This window comes from Podarcis erhardii (assembly GCF_964252035.2).
Source record: "Podarcis erhardii genome assembly, chromosome: 2".
Taxonomy (NCBI): domain Eukaryota; kingdom Metazoa; phylum Chordata; class Lepidosauria; order Squamata; family Lacertidae; genus Podarcis; species Podarcis erhardii.
Window position 1 is genome coordinate 51,637,781 of NC_138498.1, and position 25,562 is coordinate 51,663,342.

At 47.0% G+C, this 25,562-nt stretch overlaps 1 protein-coding gene across 17 annotated transcripts in view; it reads right to left on the bottom strand.

Moving 5' to 3' along the window:
• Positions 1-525: 525 nt before the first annotated feature.
• ABLIM3 (actin binding LIM protein family member 3) overlaps positions 526-25,562 on the bottom strand; it is a 148,646-nt gene continuing 123,609 nt past the window's right edge. For 3 of the 17 annotated variants that reach the window (XM_081852095.1, XM_081852102.1, XM_081852097.1), the window contains 13 exons: positions 24,294-24,323; positions 23,288-23,417; positions 22,190-22,288; positions 20,261-20,311; positions 15,046-15,180; positions 13,825-13,889; positions 12,738-12,885; positions 9,716-9,745; positions 8,768-8,826; positions 7,038-7,106; positions 5,005-5,085; positions 4,112-4,178; positions 526-2,742 (listed from right to left, as the gene is read on the bottom strand). In XM_081852095.1, coding sequence (XP_081708221.1) covers positions 2,690-2,742; positions 4,112-4,178; positions 5,005-5,085; positions 7,038-7,106; positions 8,768-8,826; positions 9,716-9,745; positions 12,738-12,885; positions 13,825-13,889; positions 15,046-15,180; positions 20,261-20,311; positions 22,190-22,288; positions 23,288-23,417; positions 24,294-24,323 — 1,017 coding nt within the window. In that variant the 3' untranslated portion in view covers positions 526-2,689. Of the gene's footprint in view, positions 2,743-4,111; positions 4,179-5,004; positions 5,609-7,037; positions 7,107-8,767; positions 8,827-9,715; positions 9,746-12,737; positions 12,886-13,824; positions 13,890-15,045; positions 15,181-20,260; positions 20,312-22,189; positions 22,289-23,287; positions 23,418-24,293; positions 24,324-25,562 lie in introns of those variants that run through there. The other 14 variants (XM_081852104.1, XM_081852105.1, XM_081852108.1 and 11 more) reach the window with 14 other exon arrangements.

Below are 25,562 nucleotides of genomic sequence, written 5' to 3' on the forward strand. Positions count from 1 at the left end.
TGATAAATGATCCCTAAGCCCAATGGGGTAACGAACTACTAATCGCTTTCTCAGTTCACATTGGTTATCAGTGCAATTTCAATTTGCTATGTAATGGGTTTGCTCTTTCTTCGCTAAGCTGGAACAGGGAGATAAATAATGTGCAGCCAACAACTCCAGTCCTGTTCCCCCCACCTACACAGAAAAAAACAAAACGATGTCTCTCTGTTACCTTGAAGCTAGCTGAAATTCTAGCATAGGAAAAGAAGGATCACTCAACATGGATGGACATGCAATTGTTGATTCTGCTCAGAGTTTCAAGCTTTGTGACCCTGACCTTGCCATTACATTCCAAAGATGGGGAATGCTAATCAGGAATATAATAATAATAATAATAATAATAATAATAATAATAATAATAATAATGTGTTTTAATTATTTACTGTTTTTTATTCTGTATTTTAGTCTGCGAACCACCCTAAGATCTTATGGTGAATGGTGGTAAATAAATCTAATAAAATAACAGAAGAAGAAGACAGCACACAGTTCTTTTGTTCAAACAGTGTATTAGGTAAGAAATCTTTTCTTTTTTAAAAAAGAAAGCAGAACAAGCCTACAATTTTCCACAGAGATAAAGACATTCCATGTACAGTTCTTCATTCAGAAGGTGATCATACTGATTTGAACTGGGATCAGAGGCATTGCTAATGGCCAGTCCAGTACAATCCAATCCAAAGAAGTTGAAAATAGTATTCCAGAAAGTGCTGAGGCCTCTGCAAAGCTCACCCCCTTTCCTTTACAAGCCAGCACTTTCTACGCCCGCTTGAAATTCTGGAGTACGATTCATCAGTTATGTCCACTGCATCATTAGAACGGAAGGAAGTCTCAGATTCAGATGCAGTGCCCCCAATGATTACACACCTAGCTGGGTATAGTTTCATGTCTTCTTAACATTTTTAAAAATGTTTATTCAAAGGACATTGTCAAGAGAGAATTGTGTCTGTTTCCTTCAGGAATAAGAGAGGGGCACTGGCTGTTCCTAGTCAGGGGGTGGGGGAACAGTGCTAATTTGGGGATTTATAAGATTAAAATCCCCCCACTCCCGCAGATAGTGCTTATTGGATTAATAGGCTGCTAGATGTCCCACTAATGGGCTGAGAGAATGAAGCTGGAAGAATGGAAAGGGAGAGCCATTAAAAAGAACCATTGCCACATTCTGTTAGGGCATAGCCAGGGCTGTGTCCATTATACAAACTTGTGCAAATGCAGAAGACGTGGGGTTTGGTTAAGTAGCGAGCGCAAAATTCAGCCCTCAGAGAACCCCAGCTTTCATATTTCAGAAAAACAAGAGGCTGGTGGAATCTCTGAAGTCAGACTGGGGCTCAGAAAGCGCTCCAAGTCCAGCACTTCCAGTATGTCTCTCTAAGGGTCCTGGGGCAAGCAATATACGATTATGATGATGAGGAGGAGAATAAGTCAAGCAAATTAATATTTTTTGTATTCATGGAGGATAGTACTACCACTAGCAACAGCTACTACCAACGCTCACAAAATGCAGTCTCCATGCACAGTGGCAGTGTGTTTGATTAGTAGAAACTGGGAGCAAACCGCAGGGGGGTGGCTGGTCTGTTAACTTCCATGGGCCCCTGCTTTTTGCTGTGGGGAAACAAAATGGTGGCCTAGACAGACTTTGGCTGTTCTGGTGGGTTGTTTTTTTTTAATATGCAAACATGTTTAATTTATATAATGCATGCAAATCACAGAATTTGATTCTTTTTTGTGGTGCAGAATTTTGATTTAAAGAAGTAGAAGAGGAAGAAGAAAGCAAGCAGCACAGTGCGCACATAGCTCTGGAGGTGGCTAAGGCAGAGGAATGGGAATCAAACGGCAAAGAAACGTAAGGCATTTGGCTGGCCACCATTGGAAACATGAGGCTCGACAGGGTGGAGAATCCGTAGCCTTGCAGATGTTGCTGGACTCCCAACTCCCATCAGACTTGGGCAGCATGGCCAGTGGTCAGGGATGATGGGAGTTGTAGTCTATGGCACCTGGAGGGCTGCAGTATTCCCATCCCTGGGACAAACCCTCAGCTTGATCCAGCAGGGCACTTCCGATGTCCGTATGCCAAGCACTGGGCACAAGAGGACAAGAGAGGAAGTCGACTCATTGCAAGGCCTGTGCTCCAGGACCACCTCCTTCCTTGGCCTGGACTTGGGATCAAGAGATTTGTGTGTGTGTGTGTGTGTGTGTGTGTGTGTGTGTGTGAGATGCTATAAAGCCCAAGACTGCCTGACATTCATGTAAGAAAAAGAGAGTTCGATATAAAAACAGGACCCCGCCTCCTCCCTGCCCCCTCGAAAAAACTCCCCCCCGAAGAACAGCTACATTAAAAAAGAGAGAAAGGAATAAAGGAAAGAGCATAAAAGAGAGAGCATAAAAATATCTGTGAGTCTTCAGTTCACGCTACAGGCTTCCAAAGAGAGCAGCCAGGGCTCCCACTGTACAACAAAAAGAGTTATACAGAGTTTCAATATAGAGATCTTTCTATATATAGATATATATAATATAATTATATATATGTATATATTTATAGGTATGTATATACATATATATATATATATTTATAATGTACGGTGTTTGTTCGTTTGTTTAAAATAGCCGGGCCTGCTTCTTCAGCTCATTCCTCTTCCACAAGGCCAGGCGATCGAATTCAGCGATGGTCATGCCAAACACCTGGTAAAACTCCTCTGGCGACAGGTGGCGCTGGAGGGAGAGCAGAGACAGGCATCATGTTGCTGGCGAGGGGGTGCTTCCTAGGCTCCTGTAGGGCAGTGTGAGGAGGCACCTCTCTTTGGGGCAGGGGGGCAGGGCAGAGACCAGGGGTGGCAGCTGTGGCTGCCCAGAGGACTCTCAAGGAGAGTGGATAATAATAATAATAATAATAATAATAATAATAATAATAATAATAATAATAATAGGAGGCTGAGGTAACACTCCCCAAGGGGTGAAGGGCTGTCAGCTCTGCAGGCAAGGGGCACAACTGGGCTCCTGAACCCCACAGGGGTGCTGCAGAAAGAATGTAGTTGTTCAAGGGAGCAGTGGACCCAAAAAGGTTGAAAACCTCTGATCTAACTGAAGTCCCTGCAATGCAGGAATATGTAGCTGACCCATATGGGCATCAAACCTGCAACCTTGGTCTTATTAGCACCGCACTCTAACCAAGGGAGCCATCCAGTGGTCTTCTATCCTCATTACCGAGACCTTCAGTTACTGGAGGCTGGCAGAGGAAACTTGGTGTGGCCCGAGGCACTGATTTGGAATGCTTACAGCTGGCCATTGACCAAGCCGGATAACTGGGGTCTAGTGCAGGGATAGGGATCTCTTCCCATGCTGGCAAGAGTGGGTGAGAGTTGGAGTCTCTAACGACAAGTCTACAGCCACAGACTCCTCATCGTTGATATAATGTGCACTGCATGGATATCCCTATGGGGAAATATACCAGTTGCCAAAAGCCACAGAAGGGGAGCGTGCTTATCTGCTCAGGCCCAGTTTGCCAAGGTTTCCCACAGGCATCTGGTTGGCTACAGTGAGAACAGGATTCTGGACTACCTGGGCCTTTGGCCTAATCCAGCAGGGCTGTCCCTGGGCTCTTATGATACCCCAGTGCGTACCCAGTGGCATAGCTAGCTACTTGGGTGCCCGGGGCAGCATGTATGCCCTGCCCCTGGGGGCGGGGAAAGCCACCCGGGGGAGCTGGGCCAGGGTACGCAATGTGGAGCTTCCAAGAAGTCCTTGCTGCCTCCCCCTCAGTTGTAGTGCAGCTGAGAGGGAAGCAATGGGCAAATGCAAGCCCCATGCTGCCGTTTCGGGCAGTGCGGAGCCTGAAGGTGCCCGAGCCACCAAGGGGAGACGTGTGGCTCAGGTGCACTGCAGGCCTCGCAGTAAGTGCCGCCCCTGCCCTCTAGCTACACCTCTGTGCATACCACCTTGAGCTCCATGATGAAAGAAAGGCAGCATATGCATGTAATAAAATTAAAACATAGCACATTGTGGTATCTCATGTATTGAGCAATGCTACAATTTGTATAGTAATAATAATAAGAATAATAGTAATAATAATGATGATATTTACAGCTATAAATCCCATTTCTCTGTATCTCCAATTGTGAGGTAGAGTAGGGATCCCTTGGTGTCACCGGCTGTTACAACAGGAAGGATATGGTAAAATGTGGAAAAATTATGCGCACCAGAGGTAAATGGCAATACACAACTGGCTCCCCATGTGACCAAACGATTGCTGCTTACAAACGACTGCTTGATAAAGTTATTTTTAGACATCCTTAGAGTGCAATGGATCATTTACACCACTTGAGGATTCAACTTCATCTTTTGATTCAGCATTTTCCCTAATGAATAAGTAAAGCACCCTCAATGGATGCACATTTAACCTAAAAATGTCAAAGGGAGGTTGTTCCATAGGTTCCTATTGCAACTTATTCCTTTGATCAAGTACCCTTATAGTGAGCCAGGCTTGGGGTGAGTGGAAATGCTGCCTTGAGCTCTTAAGGAGCAGGCAGAGGCTTTATCTATGATCTTAGTGCTGTAGTACTTAGCACTAAGATCTAGAAATGAAAGACCTCTCTGCCTGTTCTTTAGGGATTCACACCAGAGAGAAGCAAAGGGAACTTTCCAGCTGCCGCCTCCATTACTGGAGTGGAACGGCTGGGAATGCTGATTGCACAGGCAAAAGCCTGTCTGCATGCCTGCCTGTCATGTGAGAGTGTATGTCTGTGTGTGACTGCATGTATGAGAAAGTGGATGAGTGGTGTGTGCCTGGTGCATGTATATTTGAGACAAGAGGCGGGGGGGGGGAGAGAAGTAAAGGTGCCCACCATTGGAACATGGACCCCAGAAGGTTAGTCAAATTCCAGCCTGACCCTTACGCTGAAATAGGCTCCCCACCCCTGAAGGAACTGACCGGATTAGTTCCAGGTCCTGGCAGGAGCATTGTGAGAGCCAGCTTACCTCCAGCCTAGTCCTGTCCACATCTTTGGGCAAGCGGTTTCTCCCCCTTGTGGTTACCAGAAGCAGCTCGTAAGGGTATATCTACAGGAGGAGGAGGGAGAAAAACAGACTGCTGGGCCACAGATTTCTAGTCCATCCACACAAAAAGAAGAAACGGGTAGAGACAGCCTGCCTGGAAGAAACTTGCGCCCACAAGTTGTTTTTGTTTTAAACCTACGACAAGCCTTTATCTGAATGCAGGTTGCCATCCACTGAGCATGCCAGGAGTGACCCTAACTTGGCAATATACACCTGAATAGCAAAACTTCAACACAAGATGACGTACACAGCACAAAGCAAAAACTCTGGCCTTTTAGGGAAGCAGGCTTGTTGCGCAAGAACTTGCAATCAAGTGCTTGAATCCCCACTTGAAGGACCCTGAGGACACCTTTGTCCAGGTAGAAGGACCACTCAAGACTACTGCAGGCCAGGAGCACCCAGGGGAAGAGGAGGCTTTCTTCTGGCCAGATGTTGATACAGATCCTGCAGAACAGCATTTCAGGTGGCAAACAGACCTAAGGTTCTAGAATTCTGCAGGATTCCTCGGAAAGTGTTACCTTGTATTCTGTAAGAGATGATAAGAGGGAGGGAGGGAGGGAGAGAAAGAAGTCAGTGTCTAATCCCTTTTTTTCCTTTCCTTTGCAATCATAGAGTCTGTGCCATTGCAAACTCCTGTGATGTTTGCACTAAGAGGCATTTATTATGTCCTATGGGAATGTGAAGCTAGTCACTCAGTCTGCAGAGCTGCCTACACTCTGCGCTTAGAACAAATGAAATGCAGTGCTGCACCACTTATCCAAGTTCTGCACCATGAACATATGAATTAAGTGATCTCTACATATGCAGTTTTTATTGTAATGAGAAAGGGCAGCTAGCTTTGAATGCTCTTTCAAGGATTTCCCACTCCAAATCTTTTTTGTGTCTGTGGTTATCCAAGATAACACCCTTAAGGAGGCCCAAAACTGGTTGGACAAGTTCTGCCTGGCAAATCCCCTCCTGTGTGGAGAACAGCATTGAGAACATTGGAATGGCTGGGCCTTGCTTGACTAAAGAAATAGCCAGGGAGTTTCTGGAAGGAGGGTTACCTTCAACCTCCCTCCTCACAGCAATGGAATGTGCAAATTTAAATCATTTTGTGAAATACAAGTTTAGACTGAGAGAAGATCAGGCTGAGGTAGGGGAGCTTAGCTGGAGCTCTGGAAGCATCATGAGGGCACAAGCCTCCTCCTACTTTTCAGAAATCTGATGAAGAAGTATATGTTGGGGTGCTAAGCCTCCAAATATGCTCAGTCTATATATGTGTGTAAATAAACCATATATCAGAACCCACCGGACAGTCCGTAGTAACTTCTTTCTAAGGAAACCACACCTTAAGGAAATGCTGGAACCTCTGAAACTTCACTGCTCAGAGAGCTGGCCTTGCGGATATTTCCTAAGTGTGCACAATATATTCTGTGTCTCCTAGTTTTGGGGAAGGCCATTAAACGATCTAGAGGCCTGAAGTCCTACCATCTGGCTACTGGAAATACTGATTGGCCTCCCTCTTGCATCAGGGATTTCTCCAGGCATTGATGGCACCCTTTCAAGCCTATCTTCACAGCTGTAAGATTTGGACAGGCTTGGGGCACAATCTAAGTCCAAATTCAGCAGTATTAAATCCCATTGATTACAGCAGGAAAGATTTAAGTGTTTACTTATAGGGTTGCCTTATTACTTAAGTCTGCCAAGCAACTTAAAACAACTTATGCACATTGGGGATTTTGTCTTCACTTTGAAATAAATAACAATAATCAGTAACAATATCTATCTATCTACTCAGCGGTAATCTCCACTGAAACCCGTGGGACTTACTCCTAGATAAGTATGCATACTAGCAAGCATTAACTCTTGTATAACATCTCCGAGAGCCTCTGGTACAGGGTTTAGGAGTGCTGTTACAGGATTTAGGAGTGCACACACTGGGCTCCACCAAAGCTTCTGTTCTCAAACAGAACGCACTCACCTCGCATCCCCCAGTTAACGGCATTCGTGCTGTCGTAATGGAAGAGTTCAGCGCTGGGAGGCTGCAGAGGAAACAACAATACGAAGAAAAGAGTGGTCAGCATGTGGGCCAGGAGTGGGGAACCTGTGGCCCTCCAGATGTTGTTGGACTCCAACTCCCGTCAGTCCCAGACAGCATGGCTGATGGTCAGGGAGGATGGGAGTTGTAATCCAGCAACATCTAGAAGGCCACAGGTTCCCATGATAGAGCTTCTGATAGTCAGTACAACATGAGGTTCCTAATCTCTAGGTCGTGGGTTCAAGCCCCACGTTGGGCAAAAGCTTCCTGCATTGCATTGTGGTCACTTCCAACTTCCAACACTTACAATTCTACGATTCTATGGCCCATCCTGATATGGCCAATCCCATTAAAACCCGCTCTGCTCTTTTATAGTTACTTCCTTAGCTGCTTAATGGAGGAGTTTTTAAACTCTTTGCCAATACAGTCATACCTCATGTTATGTTTGCTTCAGGTTGCACATTTTCAGGTTGTGTCCCGCGGCGACCCGGAAGTAATGGAATGGGTTACTTCCAGGTTTCGCCGCTCGCGTATGCGCAGATGCTCAAAATGACATCACGCGCATGCGCAGAAGCAGCAAATCGCGACCAGCTAACACGCAGACGCGGGTTGCATTCTGCTCATGTTGCGAACGGGGCTCCAGAATGGATCCCGTTCACAACCAGAGGTACCACTGTATATGTGTGAGGCGGGACAGAGGAGAGATTAATCAGTGAATTATAGGGAACAACTGAGTGGTGTACCCTAAAGGCCAAGAGCACAGCCTCCTCCTCCATTTTTAAGGGAAACATCCTTATGCCAACAGTATCCCAACCCACTACTAATAAGACTCCTGTGGCAAGCGATCTGAGAATCATTGTGCTATCATTTTGCCAGGGCGAAAGTACTTCTGTTTACTTTTTTACTAGACTTGCATGCCACTCTGCTTCCAGAGAGTTAAGGGCAGCGTACATGGGGTTATCCCATTTTGTCCTCACAAAAATCCTGTGAGGTAGGCAAGGGTGGGGGTAGTGCCAGATACAACAAATGGGACTGGCTAGTGGAAATACAGTGGGACTTCCCCCCCTCTCCTCCCCACACATTGGCTCTAAATGGGTCGGAGGAGCCCCCAGAACAGCACATGGGGGGGGGGGGGAGAGAGAGCAGGAGAGGGGAGGTTGTTTCCTCCACGGCACAAGCATTTCAGCCTGCCAGATGGAACAATCTTCTTAGCGCTACATTGAATCCCTCCCCTGAGTTCCTAGCATTTGTGGAACCTGAGAGACTTGTGCAAGCACCGTTCTGTTCATTCTTTTGTGAGAAACTAGCCTTTCAGCGCTTGACTTTGCTACTCCCAATCCCCAGAAAAATTCCTGTGGATCACGCCTGCATTTTCAGGAGGCTCTGTGGCTTTCTCCACCCCTGAGCTCCCACTGAGAATCCAATCTGCTCATCCCTTCCTGGGGGAATCTCCGCAGCAGCTGCTTCTTAGCAACTGCCCCTGAGCCCCTGTGAGCCCTCTTGGCATGAGGGGAATGTGTGGGCTCCAAGAGGAAGGAAGCAGTCCCCACTTTTGAACCCGGCACTGGAAAGTCTGAGCCCAGGATTGAAGAGGGCTCCAGAGGTCCTTGGACTTCCTTTTCCCAAAGGGTCAACCAAAGGCTGAGAGTCAGCAGGCCCTCTTACCCTGTGCAGCCCATTCCTTCTGTAGGCAGGAAGAGAGGCAGATTTTGAAATGAGGGGATCTGAAACAGAGAACAGGTTTTGCAAAAGTCAGAAGACGCAGGCTTCCCCATTGCCTAGAAAAAGGAACAGTCTCTAGCGCACAGGCATGGCAGAAAATTAATTGTAGTAGGAAGAACAGGAAAGTTTTAATTCTTTACACACGAGTAACACGACTGCTATTGACATTATTATCTTGCCTTCCTCCAAGGAACTCAGGGTGGTGTGCCTGGTTCTCTACCTCCCATTTTATCCTCGCAACAACCCTGTGAGGTAGATTAAGCTGAGATATAGCAACTGGCCGAAGGTTCCCCAGCGATGTTCCTGGCTGAGTAGGGATACACCTCCCCAAGCCTTGTCAACACCCTAACCACTCCACTCCACTGTCCCTCAAGGAGTTGCATCTTGAGGAGTGGCAGAAGGCATTCCACTAGAGACATGTTTGAGGCAGTAACTTAGGGCTCTCTGCGAACGTAAAAAATGAGTCTCTGTTATTCTTGCATTGCAAAAGGTTGGGCTTTGGGTGCCTTTCAGCTCTACAGCTCTATGACAAATAAACTGAAAAAATGGACAATCTCCCTTTAATGGCATTCTAAAATCTGCCTGCTGGGCTTGGCCACCTCACCCTGTCCAACAGCAGGACCAGTCCTGTCTCTCAGTCCCTCCTCATTGAGATTACCAATCTACTTATGGTAAGCCTGACATTGATAGAGGAGCACAACCCCAGGCTTAACTAAGGGCCTACTGCACTTCACTAGCACAACAGAGAGTAGACCCTCACTTCTATCCCCCTCCCACCTAGATTCTATAGTCCTGAAAGGAAGAAACTGCTTTGGTTCTAAAAAGTCCTCCTTGACAGAAGTGGATGAAAGAACACAAAGTGAAAGAGGCAGGAGGCAGAGCGAAACGTACCACTGTCAGCCAGGTAATGTGAACGGGGTGCTGTGGAGGAAGACAAAGCAACAAGTCAGGCATGCACACAGAGTATGTTTCACAGCAGTGCAAGCTTGAACACACCCCACAGGCTGAATCACACATTCAAGCCCATATGATTCTGTACACAGATAAAGACGGCTGTGAACAACGTGGCACATTGAGACAACTGCGGTGCATGTGGCAAGGGAATATCGTTGCAATCGTGAAAATGACTGCTAGCTATCTTCAGGTATTGCTTGGTTCACATTATGTGGACAGTGTCATTCTATGGTTTCATCACTAGGTGGCACTGGACTTAGTTGTACTTGGTGGACTCAGGAATTTCCTGTTGCTGTTCTGCTTTGTTTAAGAGAGAAAATAAAGTTCTTGTCAAGCTTCATTACTGGTGTGTTTTCTAAGAGCCAAACTACATATTACATCAATGTGTAGTGTGCTGTGGATTATTATTATTTTTAATCAGTTACAGGTGTGTGTGGCAATGAAGATCGCCCTGCATGGCTAGGAGACTTAGGGGGGGGGGGGGAAATCAATGTCAGCTTCACTGATGTAAATATTTCCCCTCTCCTCCCCCTGGGGAGTTCTTAAGATATCTCCAGAGCTTATTATGGGGTGCTTGGGGGGGAGGGGAAGTTCTACTGTGCTAGTGGGATATATTTTGCTAGTTCCTGCTAGCACATCACCTCATTTGAATCCAGACCTTAGGGAAAAGTTCCCATTAAACCCAATGGAGATTTTTAAATCTAAGCCTCCCAACTGCAGGGAGGTGGGATTTTCACCCCAATTGTAGCAGAAGATTTACAGTTGTACCTTGGGTTACAGATGCTTCAGGTTACAGACGCTTCAGGCTACAGACTCTGCTAACCCAGAAATAGTACCTCAGGTTAAGAACTTTGCTTCAGGATGAGAACAGAAATCGTGCTCTGGCAGCGCGGCGGCAGCAGGAGGCCCCATTAGCTAAAGTGGTGCTTCAGGTTAAGAACAGTTTCAGGTTAAGAACGGACCTCGAGAACAAATTAAGTTCTTAACCCTAGGTACCACTGTACCTTCCTCCATCTCAACACACTGTTATCTAGACAACAATTGGACCCCCTGTATTTGCAACCAAATAGAGGAAATCCAGAGATGTAGCTGCACACTATGCATGAAGTGTAACATGTAGCTTGGCTCCAAGCCCTTAGTGACAATGCTGACTTTTTCTCCATTTAGTCTTATACTAGGACACTTGACTGTGGAGAAGTAAGTGATGCAAGGAGGGAAGGAGACACGGGGGTGCTGTTTAATGCTTTCCCCTACAGCCATTTTGCTACACAAAATGCCCGCCCTCCCAGCAGAAAAACAGCTGAGGAGGGGCCAATTTCGAGCAAAAAATAATAATAATGCTGAATTTTACTAGCCTCTCCTCCTCCCCAACCCAAATCTCTCTGCTTAAACTTAATTCCTTCTGAGGCTGTTTTTTTAAAAAAAGAGAAGCTGGAAAGGTAAACATGACTATGTGCCATATCTAGTTTGGACTTTTTAGTGACTAAAAGCAACAACCCAGAATGACTAGCTGCTGTGAGCTGTTGATGGCCCCATCTAGTGGCCAGCTGATGCAATTGCAGGAGCACATTTTTGCCCCTCACCCACACTCCTTTGGCAGGAGGGGGGCGGGGAAGGAGAAAGGGAGGTGGGATAATGTGGAAGTTCATCAAAGATTAATGAAATATTCCTTCAGGCTCCGGCTGGTAGGGTGCCCCAGGGAAAGCGATAGCGTGAGAGCGTACGTGTCCGAGAAGGTGTGCAAGTTAACCCTGGGAATGCAGACATAGATAAAGGCTTATATATAGTTTGCCAAATAAACTCTGGCATCGTGGAATGCATGATTCCTGTGAACATGATTTTATTGTCGAAGATTTCTCTGTGAACTCGAGCACTAGGGGGCAGCACATTGACCATTATTCTTGATCCCTGAAATTTTAATCACCCCAGTTTGGTACAATATGCTTGACACACAACAAACAAATGGGGGAAATGACAAGTAATCTCTCCAAACACCAACTCACTGACGAGATGAATGAAGAGAGATTTTGATCTCCCTTTGCCCAGATATGGAGATGTGCTCTGTTTGCTATTAGAACCACAAAGATCACTAGCCAGGGCAGGTGCAGGGTAGGCGGTGCCAGTGTAAAATGGTGCAAAAGTGGGGTAAAAATGGTGACTCGAGGGGGTGGAGCCAATTGCCTGCTGTACCCCAGGAGCCCAGACGCGGTTTGCATATTCAAGCACACATTTACGTCTGAGTTATTACAGATCAGGGATTCTAAACTGCTTAGCTGCTTGCAATTGCTAAAATAATTGGGAATCAGAAATCCTACTGCAAAGCACCCAGTGATCTACTAGCAGATCCTGATCAATCTTATGCACACTTCTGTCTTAGGCCAACTGACTCTCTCAAATGCATCTGGCTCTTTCTCTTCTCTGCTCTGTCAAAAGCCAGGGGAATAGTTGGATCAGGCAGGAATGGTCGTGCTGAGAATGCAGTGTGAGACCCAGAAACAGGACTGTGAGCTAAAGGCTAGTGCTGTGTGTGTCATGAGGTAGCTTTGAAACACCCAGGTTCATTCTTGGTATGTGAACCTGACCGGCCGTTATTAATGTCTCCATTTTCACTGCCGTTCTAACCTCCCTCAGTCTCACGGTCCCCAACTATGAATGTTGCATCAAGAAAACAATATCAGGCTGGAACCAGTATATTCATAGCAAAACCAGCCAATTTAATTCACTAGAAGAGCTCAGTCGGCTGGTTCTAAATCCACAGACTCAGCATCTGATCTGAATTTCCCCTGCACTGGGATCATTCTGCCATGTCTGTGATACCTGCCCACCCCCAGCAAGAATCTCCCTCACACAATAGCAATGCACGGCCTGTGAAAAGACAAGCCTTCTGCACCTCTCCCTTCCTTGAAGCCAACCATCTGCTGGCAGGCAGGGGGTAGGTGAAATTTTCCCGATTGCTTACAGCCATTTAAGGAGCTTTCGTAGCCGGCCGTGTGAAGAGCTTCTCTACTGCCTGCCGAGCTGCGAGGAGGAGTCCAGGGGTCAGCGTAGGAATTGGATCGGGCCTTCATTTCTTCCTTAAGTATCAATCTGCCAATGCCAGTCTGGAGCTATCACCGCAAAACATTAAGAAGATGGATATTATAGGAGAGGGAGGGAAGGAGGCAAAGACCACATCAGGGCCGGATCCTGCTGGGCAACCCCACCACCCCATGATCTACCATGAACAGCCCTGTGGGAAGGATCCTGGTGTGTGTCGACACTTTAATATTGCTTATTGTGTTTTAAAAATATGTAACAGAATATTACTTGTAAGCCACCTTGATAGGATTTATATCCTGAAAGGGGAGATATAAACAATTTCAAACACACACATATTATTTTCCCTTGTATGATTAAGTAGCACTGAGATTAGCCACATGTGTTTAAAGAAGATTGGAAAATGTTTGTTGAATATATGGGTGAAAATTGTGTACATTTGAAGACACTGGCAGAATTAAGATACAGTGTAGACAAGTTTTGGTGGTTGTGATAATGGAATACTGAATGGTTTAGCTTATGTAAAATATGCAGGGATTTGTGGTATGTAAACTGAACCACAGAAAGAGAAGAGAAGTCATTGATTTAAGGTTGTTTAAATGAATATTTTAAAATGTAAAATAGAAAAACTTAATGAAAAATTATACAGAAAAAGAGAGATTAGCATAATAAAATGACCTAAAAGAGTAAAAATCCAATAAAACATAATGAAAAGGTGCAGAGGCATTATCACTGTTGACATGAACTCAGAGATTTCAACTGTTTCCCAGTGAAGCTATCAGCACTGGACTACCCCATTGCACAGAATGGAGCAGCATCTGAAGTAAAAGTCCTCAGCAGCCGACCTCCTCTTATGAGGCCGTGAGCACAGCAGCAGAGGCTGGCACAGTGAGGAACCCTGAAGGCGCTGCTACCAACCCAAGGAGGAAGAGAGCCTGTGGAAGCTGGGCCACAGCAGCGTTCCTAAGTTCAGCATAAAATGGGCAAAGGCTGTGAAGATGAGCACTCACCTTATGCATCCCTCGATCAAACCCATCTTCTTCTCCTCCTGATGAGAACCTCCGAACTCGTGGTGCTACAAAGAAGTGGTGGCAGGGCAGTCAGTTCAAAGAAATCACTTGCATGGCATCAGGTTAAGACAGCAGCCATGAATCTGGGGACTTTGCTAAGGTTGGGGCCAATGTTGGCCGTGCATTTCTGTAACCCAAAGGGGCCTGTGCTCCTTCTGGCATGAAGCTTGGGACAGACAGTAGCATATTCTTTTCAGGCATTATAGCTGGGAAGGGCCAGAGCTTCCGGTTCATGGAAGGTGAGCAGCCACAAAGACAGACAGGGCTTCTGTAACTTTAAGAGCTTTGCAGAAGAGGGAATTTCAGCTGGTGTAGCTTTCTGCCCACCTTGATATTCTAGACTGAGGATGGGGAACCTCTAGATTAGGGAAGTAATAGTGCCACTGTATTCTGCTCTGGTCAGACCTCACCTGGAGTACTGTGTCCAGTTCTGGGCACCACAGTTCAAGAAGGACACTGACAAACTGGAACGTGTCCAGAGGAGGGCAACCAAAATGGTCAAAGGCCTGGAAACGATGCCTTATGAGGAACGGCTAAGGGAGCTGGGCATGTTTAGCCTGGAGAAGAGGAGGTTAAGGGGTGATATGATAGCCATGTTCAAATATATAAAAGGATGTCACATAGAGGAGGGAGAAAGGTTGTTTTCTGCTGCTCCAGAGAAGCGGACACGGAGCAATGGTTCCATACTACAAGAAAGAAGATTCCACCTAAACATTAGGAAGAACTTCCTGACAGTAAGAGCTGTTCGACAGTGGAATTTGCTGCCAAGGAGTCTCCTTCTTTGGAGGTCTTTAAGCAGAGGCTTGACAACCATATGTCAGGAGTGCTCTGATGATGTTTCCTGCTTGGCAGGGGGTTGGACTCGATGGCCCTTGTGGTCTCTTCCAACTCTATGATTCTATGATTCTATTCTAGATATTGCTGGACTCAGCCCAAGGCAGCATGGTCTTGGGATGATGGGAGCTGCAGGCCAGCAATATCTGCAGGGCTACTGTTCCCCATCCCTGTTGCAGACCATGCTTAAAAGGTACAAGAGCCCAGTCCTTCTCTGCAGTTGGATATTTTGGCACTTTCCTCTCCATTTCAGCATGGCCACTGCATGTAGGATTACACATACACACATTCCTGGAGCTTTTGGTGCCCTGGTGTGGAGAATGTTACCTTTAGGTGAGCCTTGAAAGGTCCAGTATTCTGTTTCGGAGTGGTAATATGGATCTGGAGAGTAGGCTGGGCTATATTTGGAGCTCTGGGCAATATCCTCACTGGTTTTGCTTTTTGTGGCTGCAGATAGGGTATCTGCAAAAGCGACAGAGAGCACGTGTGAAAGACTGGAAGGAAAAGGGGAGCTCTTCACAAGGGTCTGGCAGCAATGACACGCGAGTTCCAGGACAGCTCCTACCTTATATAAAAACAAGGGCTTTGTTTTTAAGGTGAGAGAGGAACAAGGGGGAAGGGAGACATGCCTGCTCTGTGTACCCACTGCTCATTTCACCATAGCCCCTCGCTGGTGCTGAAGCTGGTGCCAGGGTGAGTGGGTGAGTGGGAAGAGACATCAGGAGAGAGGCTTTGTGGGAAGGAAAGCCATGGGCCCCCTCCCTCCATTGCTTTTGCACTTTAAAAATGCTTCAAGCAAGATCAGAACAAACCCAGGTTTAAATGAACAGTCCTGCTGCTATCATGCCTAATTCAAACTTTTCTTCCAAATCTCCAGATAGCAAACTTTTGGCTACTTCTCTATAGAGCTTAGGCAAATGCAGAGCAACAGAGCAATGCAATTCTGCTATTTTTCACTTGCCAGTATTTTATTTATTTATATGTTTATATACCACGCTTTTTCTTCCAAGGAGCTCAAGTTGGTGTATCTGGCTCTCCTCCTCCCACTTACATTTCATCCTCACAACAACCCTGTGAGGCAGGTAGAAGAATAAGAAGAAGAGTTTGGATTTGATATCCCGCTTTATCACTACCCTAAGGTGTCTCAAAGCGGCTAACATTCTCCTTTCCCTTCCTTCCCCACAACTAACACTCTGTGAGGTGAGTGGGGCTGAAAGACTTCAAGAAGTGTGACCTGCCCAAGGTCACCCAGCAGCTGCATGTGGAGGAGCGGAGAAGCGAACCCAGTTCCCCAGATTACGAGTCTACTGCTCTTAACCACTACACCACACTGGATAAGGTAGCACTTATCCTCGGTCAACAAACATCTGGCACCCTGTAATTGCACCCCATCCCTATTGCTTCAGTCAGGAGACTCCTGTGTCTGTTTAAAGCCAGGCCTGGAATTGCCTCCACGACAGAAGTTTCCAAGCTGGAGCACAACGCAGCTCCATGTTGGTTACTGGCACAGTTCACTCTCTAGATTCTGGAAGGGCTGTGTGGCTCAGAGGGGCAGGGTGCATGCTTTGCATGCAGAAGTTCCCAGGTTCCATCCCAGGTATCTCCAGGTAGAGCTTGGAGAGACTCCACTCTGAAACCACGGAGAGCTGCTTTACTGGCCAGTACTGTAGACAACAGTGAACTAGCAGGATCAATGAACCGACTGCTGCTTACATTCTCATCCTTTATGTGAGCTTTCCCCAACCTGGTGCCTTGCAGATGCTGTTGGACTACAACTCCCATCATCCCCGACCACTGACCATGCTAGTTGGGGCTGATGGGGGCTGAAGGGGAGGGGACACCAGGTTGGAGAAGGTTGTGTTTGTCAAGAAGGGAAGCAGAAAGCAAGTGGCACAAGCTTCATAGATAAGTGCAGCACTGGGGCGGGAGGTAGTTGGATGAGGGCAGGGAAAGGAAGAGCAATGGGAGGAAGGGGAAAGAGGTCAGGCAAGTGGAGGAGGGTGGGAGCCACCCCCCTGAACTAGCAAGCACCCTGACACAGCAATGATCACACCAAAAGTGAGACACAGGGCATGGCCCAAACTGGCTCAGTCTTAGGACCAAACAAGACAAGGTGCCAGTCACATGAAACTCTATGGACGGCTTTCAAAAATGTAAAAAGCAAATGCAGAGGCTGATCTAGTTTGGGACCTTGGGAGACATGAGAGTCCTGATCTGAATTAGTTCCCTCATATCTGCTCTTTGCATTGGAGAGAAAGCTCCCGTTTATTCCCATGGAAGCTTTTCTGTAAATGAAAATATCAAGTGGAGATCTCTGATCAGGACCATCGATGACGGAAAGACTAAAGTCCCCTAACCCCCACAAAAATCCTAATCCACATCAACCCTCTGCCTCCCTGCCTACTACTACTACTACTACTATTTCACATGACTCAAAGCAATTTACAGTCATTAATTTTATCACTGTATTTTATTTATTTAACAAAATTTATATGCCATCTGATCGTAGTAAAACCTCCATTTACAAGAAAAAGAAAAAGCCATCCACACAACTGCTAATGGCATGAACGGCTTCCCATGTAGCTCGGCCACCAGAAAACAGCCACAGGAAGGAACAGTGAAAGAGAATTAGGGTGTGATTTGCTTTGGGTTGACGGGTTCTTATCATACAGAATAGCTGCCTTATGCAGCCTGTACTTAGCAACTCATCCTCATACAAGCCTCAGATCCCCCCTATATCCACGTTTCCAGTCTCCAAAAACTTGTATCTATGGGCCAAAACAGATGAAAATTACTTGTGCCACCCTGCTATCCCAGCTGCAATTAACCCTGGGAGACAAGCTCCTTCTTGCACCAACAGAAGTTTATACTAATATCAGCTTTCTTTAAAAATGAAACACAGACATCTCCCCAACCCTCCACATATGATTTAATCCAGAATTAATCCAGAATAGCAATCCATCCTAATAAAGACCAGATCCCACAGGTTGGTTGGCCACTGCAACAGCAAGGTGGTGAATTAGGTTACCCTTTGGCCTGATCTAGTTGGGTTTTTCTTATGTTCTTATCACACACACTCACTTTTTTATTTCTGGTGGGGGTTTTTTTGGTACCTATTTATCTACTTGCACTTTTGACATGCTTTCGAACTGCTAGGTTGGCAGGAGCAGGGACCGAACAATGGGAGCTCACCCCATGACGGGGATTTGAACCGCCGAACCTCTGATCGGCAAGCCCTAGGCTCAGTGGTTTAACCCATAGCGCCACCCGCGTCCCTTTTATTTCTGTTTTAATTAACACGGAGCAACTCTCATTCTTGGTTTGATACTCTCAAGAATAAATAAAGTGTGTTAAGGAGATAACTGGTTTTGAGCGATTTTGCTTTGAAAATATGCCCTTAAATGTACATTAGAACAAGCAGAACTTCAGACAGTGCATACAAGAGGATTTTTATAGAGCACTTAGGGATAAATAATCTGCATTACGTGATCATGCATTAAGTCCACAAATGTATTTATATATATATATATCTTCAGAGAAAGCTATTTTATGTCCTAATAGAAGGGCAGTTTTTCCCCCTTAAGCTTTAAAATATCCAAGGCTTGCTGGAGGAAGTCAGAGGGCTTCTCAGGAGCAAGGCATGGTGAGGTTGTTGGTACCAAGAAGAGAGGCAAAGGGAGGTACTTACAATGCAGTGGGGAGCAGGCAGCCAGCAGGGCAGGGTGTTAGGCAGACAGCGGAAGAGGGAAAGGGGGAAGGAAAGAGAGGAGACACTTGGTTACCACATTCAAGGGGAAAGCCACAAGACCCTTCTAAAGCAATAAAAGCAGATCGGTGAGTGCAGAGCAAGCCCCTCATCCTCTTCACTGATGGGACTGCCCAGCAGAGGGCGCTCCTCCATCTTCCATGGCTCCCAAGAGCTTTGACTCAGAAGAAGTCTGGAGGGACATTGTTTCTGTAGTTTCCCAGGCCCTGTGGGTGCAGAACATCTAGCCTCCAGTTCCACACCTCCAAGTGATATTCCTGCTAGGATGCTTCATGGCCGTCTCATGTACGAGGCTAGACGTTTCCTCTCTAGCCTTCCTCACCTTGTACAGTCTCCTTATCCAGTGACAGTATGGCCACCCACCCTGGGGACAGGCACCAGACCTTGGCTTTATCTTCTGCTCTTCTCATTCACTCATTTCCTCCCTATTTAAGTTCATTGCAAAGCCATATTGCTTCTCTATGACTTTGCAAGAAGACAGCTCTTCTTCCTTTCTGCTCTCTTAGCAAAAAAATAAATTAAAAAAAATATCTACATTATGCCCTGATCTTCTCTCAGTTTGACCTTTGGGCTTTGATTGTCTCTAGTCAGTCCCCTCCAGGAGCATCTGGTATGGTGGTGTGGAGCTGTCACTCTTGCTTTCCATGGTGGGGCAGGTCAGCGGCAAGGCTGGGGTCAGCATGGAGTGCAGCCAGCTCCTGAGGGTGTGCCTAGATGGCCCCAACCTCACCCCTGCCCTGATGCATCCTGGGAAGCAGCAGTGATGCTGGTGTCAAGGAGGCAACTCCATCATATTGCCCCACCATGCTAGCCACTCCTGGTCTCCAGCAGTAGCTGCCAATATCATTTACTTCTCTCACCATGACACTCTCCTTCTTAAATCCCTACATTGGCTTCCTGTGCATTCCTGGACCCCACACAAGCTCCTCATCCTTGCATTCAAAGCCTTCTGTGACCTTGACCCCTTCTTCACTTATATCCTGATACCTTCTTGCCTGTGACTTTCAGAAGTCCAGTTAAACCACTTCCCAAATGCCTCTTTTCCCTCAAAAAACTCCACCCATTCTCCTTTGACCATGATACCACCTCTCTTCCTTCCACCAGATCCCTCCTCAAAGGCCACCTTTTCTTATGAAGCCTCTGGTATAACTCCGTGCCCAGCTATTACTAGGTCAAAACGCATCATATTGCAACAACCACACTTTCCTCTCCCTTTCACCCCTGCCTTCCATTTTCATCCTTGCCCTTGATGTCTCCCTTGTGTGGCACTTTAGATTGACAGCCCCTTGTGGGAGGGACCTGAAAAATTCCATGTGCATGATTGGTGTAAATATACTAATACTAATATGCATGATGGATGTAATAACTGAACTGGCCCTATAGCCCTGTTGCTCCCTTTCACCTGCAAGAGAGTAAGGATTATCAGCTAAATAGCCCATTTCTACTTTGAGTTCCTTATGGCTGAGGAGACCCAGGCAGATTTTGACCTTGACCTTTTTATATTCCTAGGACAACGTCTGAAGGTCCCTGACCTAGAACGTGCCCCAATGTAAGTTTTGTTGCAGTTTCCTTTTCAGAAGTCAGAGATACTCAGACTTGCATTCTTTCCCCCATTGTGTCCAGGTCTGGCACTGGGTAAACGTCAACTTGGTATATAACTTTTGCAAAGCTCACAGAGTCACTCCACACTCAATGTGCAGCACTGTTGCGAAAGCAGAACTGGACTTTGTTATTATGTGTATCCAAATATGTGTCAAAGCCATGCCCAAACTGTACCGTGTCTTTTATAGATGGGGGGTTTCCGGTAGATGTTACTCTCTGCAGCAGCTGGAGGCAAAAAGAAAGATAATAAAGGAAAGAAAGAGACAGAAAAGGAGAGTAGAAGCCAGTGCGTGAATGTTTCAGAATCACAAGAGCCGCCACAATTTGTGGGTAAGGTCCCCACCCACAATCCAACTGCCTGCTTACTCCATTCAGTGTTTTTCTCCTCACAGCCTTATTTTAAGCAGCTGCAAAGCTGAGATAGGTTGGGAGCTGGTTTGATGGGGGAAGAAGGAATCCATCCTACTAGGGGTGATGTGTGCTACAGACAGCCATACGACAGAGAATGCGTCCATGAGATCATGCTGGGAGCATGCTCACCATTAAAAGCATGCAGGGTCAGGCAGACATTTCTCCTTCTGGCACAGTTGATGGCTTGCCTTCGTTCAGAGGAAGGGAAGTCCTAATTTGGGTGGTGCTCATGGCCACGTCTTTCTCGTCTGCCAGTGGCACCGGATGATCTGTGAGTCGGTTCCTTAGAGACAGGGCTGTAACCCTCATCCCATCATTGCCCAAGAGCAAAACATGTCTGCCAGGGTCTCTTAAAATGAGAGAGCGAGAGAAGCAAAGCAAGCTGGGAACAGGAACTACCCTACCAGCACAAAGGCTTACTGATGGGCTGGACAAAGGGCCATCCATAAAAGACGTCAGCCAGATCTACTGGGGCGCTCGTCGTCGGAACACCGTTTCCAGTGGTGGTAATGACAGAAAGGAAATGTGACAGGGAAAATTCCAGAACTTCCAGGCTGTTCTAGGTGAAATGGACCCTTTTCCTTCCAATAGCCAAGGCAGTCAAGGCCTTAAGCTGTGGGACTCCAGGTCTACTTCATCCTTCTTCTCTCGTACTGTGAGTTCAAGGGCCCCTCATGAAAATCCGCAAGTGTCTCCTCCTACTCTGCTAAACATGGGCACTGCCAGGATCAGCTGCCAAGTAAAATTTGGATTTCAACACACAGCTAGTTTAGGGGAGGGGAAAAAATAAAACAAGCCACCAGGCATGGATTCTGTCACTTGTTTTCATCCTGCCCCTAACAGATTCGTCCTAAGGCCCCTGAGTTTCTTTTCTTAGCTTGTTTGAACGACTTGAGATCAAAATCTTGGAAATGGCTTCAGGTAGGAGGGTGTGTGCTTGTCAAAAAGGCACCCTGGTTTGACTTGCCCTAGTTCAATCTAGGCCGAGGGCTTCCACTGCTGCCAGGTGTTTGGACAGGTGTTGGCCTCACGTGCTTGGAGTGAACTAATGATTCTAGATTCCCTTTGTGAGCAAAGCTGATGACAGGCTGCGCTGTCGGGCAGGTGGGGAGGGCACACATGTAACTACTTGCGTACTGAAAAGGGGCAGGTGTTGCCCTCCTTCCCACCCTCCCTGCAGGAGGGGCGCGGCAGTGGCCCTTACCTGGTGGCCCCCGGAGTCTCTGCTGGAGGGGAGCAGCCATCTGGCAAGCCCAGTTAAATCTGGGGGGAGGGTGCAGCGGGCCCTGAGGGGAGCAGGAGGAGTATAAGATAAATTATCTGTCAAGGATGGGTGCAGAAGAGCTCCTAGCTGACAGACAAGCTCTGCCTTGTGGTCCTTGAGGGAAGAGAATGGAACGAGAAGGACAGGAGGATCGCTTCTTTGCAGAGGCGGGAGGAAGCTGCACGGGGAGGGTGCAAACAAACTTGGGGGGAGGTGGGGGTTGAGGCTGCAGGTCTTGTTTATGGATGGCCTCTGACATGCGGATGTCTCTTGCTGTTGCTAGCTGACTCTAGGCTGGCAGTAGCACTACTCATGCAGTATGCACACTTGGCGCATGCATGCGTGCGTGCATGCATGCAAAAATAAAACCAAAACCAAAAAAGATACAGCGCTCCTTCACAGGCTGGCCAGAGGCCTCCAGAGCCTACCTGGAATGTGGAAATGCTTAGGAGCTTGGTATGAGGTTGGTGTAGAAGACCTCACATCTAACTGGCTATAGTAGGGGGAGCTGCGCCCGCTCTCTGTTCCTTGAAAGAGCAGATTGGAGGGAGCAGCGGAGAAAGAAAGAAAGAAAAAGAGAGAGACAGAGAGAGAGACAGAGAGAGAGAGGCAGAGGAGAATCGGTGTTAGAAGCAGCCATGTTAGAAGAGTAGCAAGCCACCTGTGAACCAATGATGGGGATGCATGAATGATGGAGGGGTGGGGTGGGAGGTGGTCATGAAGACTCCTACACGCCACGGTGAGGGGAGGGGTGCTGGGTCCACCGATGAAGAGGAGCCAGAGGAAAATCCCACAGGTGCATGTCATCAGAGACAGTTCTAAACCTATTCCAGTAGTACCCAAAATTCCATGCCAGGATTTACCCGGCAGCGCTAGCTGGTGCCAGAGGTTGCAGGCTCAGTGACGGTTGTACAACTTAATTCATTTTGGCAGAGGCTGAGGTTCTGGTGGGTGGGTGGGGGAATATGCTACAGGAGACCCAGAATAAGCCAGTTCTGCTAGACATGCTTTTCTCTGCGTTTTTTCCTTCTCTGCTCTGCTCTTTTTCCTAAGTGCAACATGTCAAAACCCAGTGCCAGTTGTGTTCATGCTGAAGAACTCCTTAGCACCTCTGTCCGTGTGCCTATGAATCCTGGCGCATCCGTTGCTTCCCACATCATCTGCTCCTTTCCGTTTCACCACTAGCGCAGGACCTTGAAGTTTTGAAGTGGCCACAGAAAAGGGAGAGCGGCATATGCACCAGTGGAGTGTGAAGTCCCAGTAATCAACCCATCTCTACCCTGAGGACAGACAGTAGCAAAGTTGGCCAGGTGTCCAGAAATGTTCCTCCGTAACAGAGGAAACTGGCCTAGGGAGTGTGCCCTCTTTGGCCTTCTCCCCACCACCACTGAGACGCGAGGCTTCGCAGTGCAAGCTCTTCTGGGAATGGGAAGATGTTCCGGCCCTGAATGTGCCTCGGAGAGAGGCGCATATGTCCTGATGATGCCACAGCGCTGGTTTCTGCTTTGCATGTGTACTCCGCTTACCTGAGCGATAATAATGGTGCGGTGAGCGTGGGATGGTGGGGGACATGCCTTGGCGGCTGTAGGTGGGGGAGTCGATGTAGCCGGGGCTGGAGGCTCGCCTCTGTCGGATGTCCATGCTTTCATAAATATCCTGGGAAAGGGAAAGAGCAGTGATGGCAAAAGACTCAGCCCTTAGCGAGGTGCAAGCACATGAGACCCCTGGCCAGCGATGTGGGTTTTCTGGAAAATATGGAATTGGAAGATATTCCAGAAATGTTTTCCTATGCAAATACACAGGGTAATTTGCCTCAGAATATTTCCAGTTTGCATTGGGGGAGGGGGGGAATTCTGATGCCCTAAAGCAGTGATGGCCAAACTTGCCCCTCCAGCTGTTTTGGGACTACAATTCCCATCATCCCTGACCACTGGCCCTGTTAGCTAGGGATGATGGGAGTTGTAGTCCCAAAACAGCTGGAGGGCCAAATTTGGCCATCACTGCCCTAGATAGTGATCTAGTTGAACATGTTTATTTTACTTGTATTTAAAAACTTTGAAACTTTCCTGATATTTGCAGTTGGCACCCCTTCACTGTTATTAAATGAACCTATGGACATTTTCCATGGGAAAACAAAGCATTAGGAAAAGTTTCTGTCCCACATCACTGCCCATTGCGCAAATCCTAGCCCTCTACTTTTGATTTAATTTTGTGCAGGTCAGACTGTTCTCTTTCTAGTCAAGGGCAGTGTGTGTGTGTGTGTGTGTGTGTGTGTGAGAGAGAGAGAGAGAGAGAGAGAGAGAGAGAGAGAGAGACATTACAAAGACAGTTTGCTTTACCCTGAGCATTCCTAATTTAACATTGTCATGGGGGACGGTCACCTTCCAGTGTCTAACCACAAGGCTTAGTAGCAATGCAGTTCGACCCTTCAGTACCCAGCCAAGGGGCTTTCATGGTCCAGCTGTCAGCAGACAGTTCCTCAACTCAATGCCACATGGGCCCTCATATTAGTCTTGTGTGCCGTATGATTACCTGAGAATACGGAGAGAGTGTTCCAAGAGACTAGAAGTGACAGGAGACCAGAGACAAGCCACGAGGGAGTGAAGAGCGAGGAAAGAAAGAGAGTGGGGGGGAAATGATTACAAGCTGACATGAATGCTCAAGGCCACAGCACAGTTCATCTTCCCGCAAGTTACTGTCCACTTAGCAAGACCTACAACCTTATTAGAGCTGTCAGGGGATTGAGAAAACCTGGGAGGGAGACTCCAAAGTTAACACAAAGGAGGAGCAAACGTGTGTGTGCGCGCATGTGTGCGCGTGCATGTGTGCATGCAGCAGGAGTCCTCACTGGAGTTCCCCATCTTTCAATGAACAACCCACCCTAAGCTCCAGCCTTTTCCCTTATTGCCTCCACATTTAGCAGTTGTTTTTTTAAGCTCTACATGTGAACAAATATGGGTTTAATATACAATAGAACATAAGATGGCACACCCAAGACTACGGATATTATATTAAACTCCATAGGATCCTGCTTTCACTACTGTAGGGGATCAGCACATATCATAAAGGATGAGTCTAGCATGGCAGATGCCATCAGTATGAGACATGAATCTGGCCAGCATGAGCACCACATATTCCATGTATTAGACTTATGCATGCTCATTCAAACATGATAAAGATGCCGTCCTTTAGCAATTCCACTCTACCTTCATTCCTTTTTTACTTCTTTCTCAGGGAAAATGAATGCCTGCTGTGGTTCTGACCCACCCTGCAGGTTCATATTGAACTGCTGCTTCTCCTCTACAAAATACAAAGTACTTTTAGCACATACAGTGGTACCTCGGGTTATGGACTCTTCAGGTTACGTTACAAACGCTTTAGGTTATAGACTCCGCTAACCCAGAAATAGTACTTCGGGTTAAGAACTTTGCTTCAGGATGAGAACAGAAATCGCGCGGTGGCAGCGGGAGGCCCCATTAGCTAAAGTGGTGTCTCAGGTTAAGAACAGTTTCAGGTTAAGAACAGACCTCCAGAATGAATTAAGTTCTTAACTCGAGGTACCACTGTATTCACAAGAGCAATGCTTGTGAAAGCAAGAGTGAAGATATGAGGTACCATTCCTTTTTGGAAAGCTCACTCCTAAGGCTTTCCAACTGCAGCAAATGAAGCAACACTCCCGACCCGGCCTGGCTGCAGTGCACTCAATATAGGATCAAGAAGAGCACAGTTCAGTGCAAACATGTCAGGAAATCTGCAACTGCAGGTACACCATCTCTGAGCCCTGCAAAGTGAGGCTTCCAT